The sequence below is a fragment of the Cyanistes caeruleus genome, chromosome 24, assembly GCF_971803275.1.
Source record: "Cyanistes caeruleus chromosome 24, bCyaCae1.hap1.1, whole genome shotgun sequence".
NCBI lineage: Eukaryota > Metazoa > Chordata > Aves > Passeriformes > Paridae > Cyanistes > Cyanistes caeruleus.
The window spans coordinates 3993193-3998258 of NC_141724.1; the positions used below are offsets into that span (position 1 = coordinate 3993193).

A 5066-nucleotide genomic window follows, 5' to 3' on the forward strand; every position below is an offset into this window, starting at 1 on the left:
CGCGTCACCGCGTCACCGGGCGGGACCGGCGCCGCGCGCGCGCGCGCTCCCGCGGCAACGGTTGGGCCGGGAGGGCGGTCCGTGACGTCACGGAGAGGCGGGGCTCTGGACGGTCACTGGGCCAAGGGCTAAGAGTCTATTGGGCGGTGCTGGCGGCAGCCCAGCCAATGGACGGTAGCAGTTGGGGCGTGGCCACGCCCCCCGGGAACGCGCGCCGGGAACAGGAAGGGGGATGGAGAAGAGCGCATCGGGTATAGAGCAGCGAGAACAGAGCAGCGAGCTGGGGAATAACGCACTGGAAATAGGGAATAGCACACTAGGCTGGGGAATTACGCACTGGCCTGGGGAATATCCCATCGGGAGGGGGAATAACGCACCGGGGTGGGGAATAACCCTTCCTAACGGGAAATGACTCACACAGCCTGGGAAATAACCCATGGGGGAGGGGAAAAACGCATCAGGAAGGGGAATAACCCACCGGGGAATAAGGCATGAAGATGGGGGAAATCCATCGGGATGGGGAATACCCATTGGGCTGGGGAATAACGGCCCGGGAAGGGGAATAACCCATGGGGACAGGGACGAATGCGCCAATGGGGGCGGAACAGGGCACCGGGCTAGGGAACAACCCATTGGGATAGGGAATACCCACGGGGAAGGGGAATAGGACACCAGGATGGGGAATAATGCACTGGGATAAGGATGATGGACCGGCATGGAAAACAGGGCACCAAGAGAGGAAATAGCAGACCTGGACTGGGAATAACACAGCAAGATGGTGAACAGAGCAGCGAGATGGGAAATGGCCCACTGGCACAGGGAAAAGGGCACTGGGGCACAGAGCAGTGCATGGGGACAGAGAACAGGGCAGGAGCAAGATCAGGAATAATGCCCTGCAGGAGGTGGCAGCAGAGTCCCCTCGGTGGGAACTGCAGACTTCCCCACCCCCAAGTCCCGTTCCCCCACACTGCCCCTGCAGGGAATTCTGGGGGTCCACCTGGCCCAGCCACCTCCTCCACAGCTCCCGGGATTTGGACATGAAGCAGAAACCAGACAAATAGCAAAACAGGATTTATTAAAGGCGTGGGGGGAAACACAACAACACAAGCTCCTGCTTTAAGTATATAAAAAGTGAAACAATTCACAGTACATTTAATGGTGCCTGTAATACATTTAAACAGGATGTTTTGAGTCCACCCTACCTCCTCCTAGAATTTAAAACAAGGAAAAGAAAGGATGGAAATACCCTTTTACCACCTCACACAACTGCAACTAGAGGTGTCTACAGACACAGCATCTCCTAAGTGTCTGGTTTGTAGTTTTTAACACATGCTGCATTAAGACAAGTCAGGATTAAGTCACTGAAAGTCTTGCTGGATATTCTCCTTGTTTGCTTCCCCATGCTGCTGCTTGATTTGTGAAATTTCATTTTCCAGCTGCACTATAGTTCGTTCAATCTCATAATTTTTACTGACAAGAGAGACCCACCTGGAAGGGAAAAGAAATAAAAAGAGCCTTTATGTGTTATTTAACAGTCCTCTGGTTTAAAATCAAAGACAACCATTGTTCCAAAGCAAGTATAAATGCCAAATAAAGCAGTATTTCTCTTAACACATGATATCCTCGGTTGACATCAATGGTCATTCGAACAACCAAAGTGACAATGAGAAATTTTTAACCCTCTTAAACCTGAAAACACGAAAGATATAAGACTAGATTCATCCACTAACTGCCGGTATTGAGATAAAGAAGTGTTTTAAGACAATTTAGGAAATTTGAAGCAGCTAATAAATATACCCTGTTCCCATCTGTTGATCACTCAATCTCAATAAATATAATATGGAACCAAACTATAAACACTTTAAAACACTTTCTGCAAAGGAACAGTATCCTACAGCAGCACCAAAGGATCATTCAATTTCCAGTGGAAGAAGAATTTCAAGTAAATTTCAAACAATGGAGAAACCTGTGAAGGGGTTAATAGAGAATGCCAATACTCACGTGGATTCCATCTCTCGCAGCTTAGCCCCAGCTGTGAGCTGCATGTTCTTCCTCTGCCAGTTAAGATCTTGAATGTTTTTCCTGGGGAGAAAAAGATGTATTTTTATTTCCTCGTTTTTTTAGCATCTGCAGTACCTGTTGCTAATTTCCAAGTACACTCAATCCCTAGAAGTACTGCCAGAAAACATTTGTGTAGCCAGGACTGTAATGACAACATCCAGATGGACAAATCCCAGTACAGGGCTCACAGAGAACCCTGAGATAAATAAAGGGCCAAACCCAGCTTCAGGGACAATGTCCCTACAGACACAACTGCACATTAAATTATCAGCAGTGAAAAGAAAACACTACTACATTTCAGGGAGTATTCCACAAATCCAGAGCAGAAGTTCGAACAAACCAAACACAGAATTTTGAAAAGAACAGACATAATGAGTGTAACTGCTTGGGAAGGGCAAGGTCATATTTCTTAATTATTGTTTTAACTGGGTCTTTTTCCCTGTGACCATGGCAGCAGCCAGCACATACATCTTCCTTTGTACAGCTTGGGGGGAGAGAAAGGTTCACTTCCAATTTCAGTCCAAAAATATAAATAAGAATGACCCACCTCAATTTCTGAAGCTCTTTCTGGGCTTGTTCTATCATATGAACCAGGTGCCTAATGACAAAATGCAAGCAAAGCATTAAAAACACAAAAGTGCTAAATCAGCCTAATCAGCTAAATCATTTCACCTGACATTTAACTTCTCAGAGTTAAGGATTCAACAAGCCCCTGCAACCCAAATACCTTGTCCCAGCCAGCAGATCCTTCACCTGCTTCCCTTCTCCCAAGCTCAGGAACCCTCTGCCTTCTCTCTGAGCTACGTTTGGCATTCCTTTGGCCTACTCTTTTATCTAAGGCTATCTAACCCTTCTCAAAAGTGGACATTAACATTCTCTGTCTGAATAAACCCCAGTGCTTCCTGCAGCCATAGTCTACAAACTTTTCTTGGCTTTTGCAGCAGCTTTATTATGACTCCAGACTAAACCCAGGATCTGTAGTAACTCATCCTCATTTCCACTACTGAGTTATTCTTTCACAGGCTATCACTAGTCTTAATTAACACCCACTGTCATCAACAACAACCAACAACATTCAAGACTGAGATGTATTAAAACACATGCTGTCCTTGGTCACAGAGACAGCTTTGAGATCAGCCTCCTCTTTCACTCACAGCTCTCTCATAGAGATTAATCTATTCCAGGCTACATTCTAAAGATTCCCCACTGGATTTACATACAATAAATACACAGAAATTCAACAGAGAACTTGGTGTTGAGCAGAGCAGCTGAGGCCTTACTCATTGTACACCTTCCAGGCGTTGCAGCCATGCTGGGACATGAGCTCCAGGTTCTCGATGCGCACGGCCTGGTGCTCCAGCTGTGCCATGGAATTGTTCACACACTCCTGCCACGCCGTGATGTCGTTCTTCTGCCCGGAAGAGGGGGCGGGCAGCTCATACCTGTAAAGGGCACAGCTCACCTAGGGCACAGCTCACCTGGGCACCGGGCACGGCTCACCTGGGCCAGGCACTGCCCAGGCCAGCCCCACTCACCTCTTCATGCTGAGTAGCTCCAAGGGCTGCCGGGCCGCCAGGCGCTCAAACTCATTCCGCATGATCTCAGTCTGCAGAAAGGCAGCGGTGAGGGCCAGGTGGGGAACAGGGGGCGACACAAGCAGGGTTTGTCTGGGGAGGACGGGGACAAGGCACAAACAGGTAATGGGGGAGAGACAGCCGGGGCACGGGCGGAGACACAGCAGGATGCGGGGTGGGGAGGGTAGGCAGCAACTAACAGAATGAGAGGACACAGCCTTAAGCTGCGCCAAGGGAAATTTAGGTTGGACGTTAGGGAAAAGTTCTTCCCGGAAAGAGTGATAAAATACTGGAATGGTCTGCCTGGGGAGGTGGTGGAGTCACCATCCCTGAATGCGTTTTAAAAAAGAGTGGATACAGTCCCATGGTTTAGCTGAGGTATTGGGGTATGGGTTGGACTCGAAGATCTTGAAGGTCTCTTCCAACCTGGTGCTTCTGTGGGTACAGAGGCGGGCACAGCAGACGGGTGTGCGGGGAAGGACGGCGACAGGCCGGGACTGTCACAGCCAGGTCACGGACTAGGGACAAGCGGGCTACGGGGGCGTGGGAGCCCGCTCGGGGTACAGGGAGGCGCTGGGCTGGGCTCTGGGAGCTGCTAGGCCGCCTCAGCTCACCTCGAAGGCGCTGTAGTCGTGTGCGGGCAGGTAGCTGAGGTAGTTCTTGGTCGGCCGGTACCGCCGCGTCTCCTCCTCCACCAGTGCCGCGGCCTAAAGCACACGGGGCGTCAGGCGAGCGGCCCGCCCGCCGCCCCGGCCCCTCCCCGCAGCCACCCCGGCCCCGCACGCACCGCCTCCCGCACGCCCGGGGCCTCGTAGCCCTGGTCGAAGTAGGGCAGCGCATCCACCACCACGTCCCCGGCCACCAGCCCCGGGCCCGACATCTTGGCCGCGGTCGCGCGCACTGCGCGTGCGCACTCGCGTCACGCCCGGCCGGACTGCACACGGCTCGGGCTCAGACCACGCCCCCCGGGCTCAGACCCCGCCCACCCCTGCCTGCCCCAGCCCCTCCCCTCAGCCCAGGCCACGCCCCCCCCGGTTTGACTCCGGCTCCGGTCCCGCCGCTCCCGGTGCGATTCCGGCCCCGCTCCCCCCGCTCCCCCCTCCCGGCCCCGCTCCCCCCTCCCGGCCCCCCTCCCGGCCCTGCTCCCCCCTCCCCACTCCCGGCCCCGCTCCCCCCGCTCCCCCCTCCCGGCCCCGCTCCCCCCTCCCGGCCCCGCTCCCCCCGCCCCCCTCCCGGCCCCTCTCCCCCCTCCCGGCCCCCCTCCCGGCCCCGCTCCCCCCTCCCGGCCCCGCTCCCCCCTCCCGGCCCCGCTCCCCCCTCCCGGCCCCCCCTCCCGGCCCCGCTCCCCCCTCCCGGCCCCGCTCCCCCCTCCCCCCTCCCGGCCCCGCTCCCCCGTTGCGGCCGCGCCCCATTAAGGAACGGAGACACGTG

General features: G+C 54.5%; 1 protein-coding gene across 1 annotated transcript; it reads right to left on the minus strand.

Moving 5' to 3' along the window:
* Positions 1–1058: 1058 nt before the first annotated feature.
* Positions 1059–4639, minus strand: BCAS2 (BCAS2 pre-mRNA processing factor). Its single transcript, XM_086862214.1, has 7 exons — positions 4423–4639; positions 4250–4342; positions 3597–3667; positions 3342–3503; positions 2609–2659; positions 2002–2082; positions 1059–1488 (listed from the first exon to the last, which is right to left on the minus strand). Exons 1-7 carry the CDS (start codon positions 4513–4515, stop codon positions 1359–1361), a joined length of 681 nt encoding a protein of 226 aa, XP_086718340.1. The 5' UTR covers positions 4516–4639; the 3' UTR covers positions 1059–1358.
* Between the last annotated feature and the right edge of the window lie 427 nt (positions 4640–5066).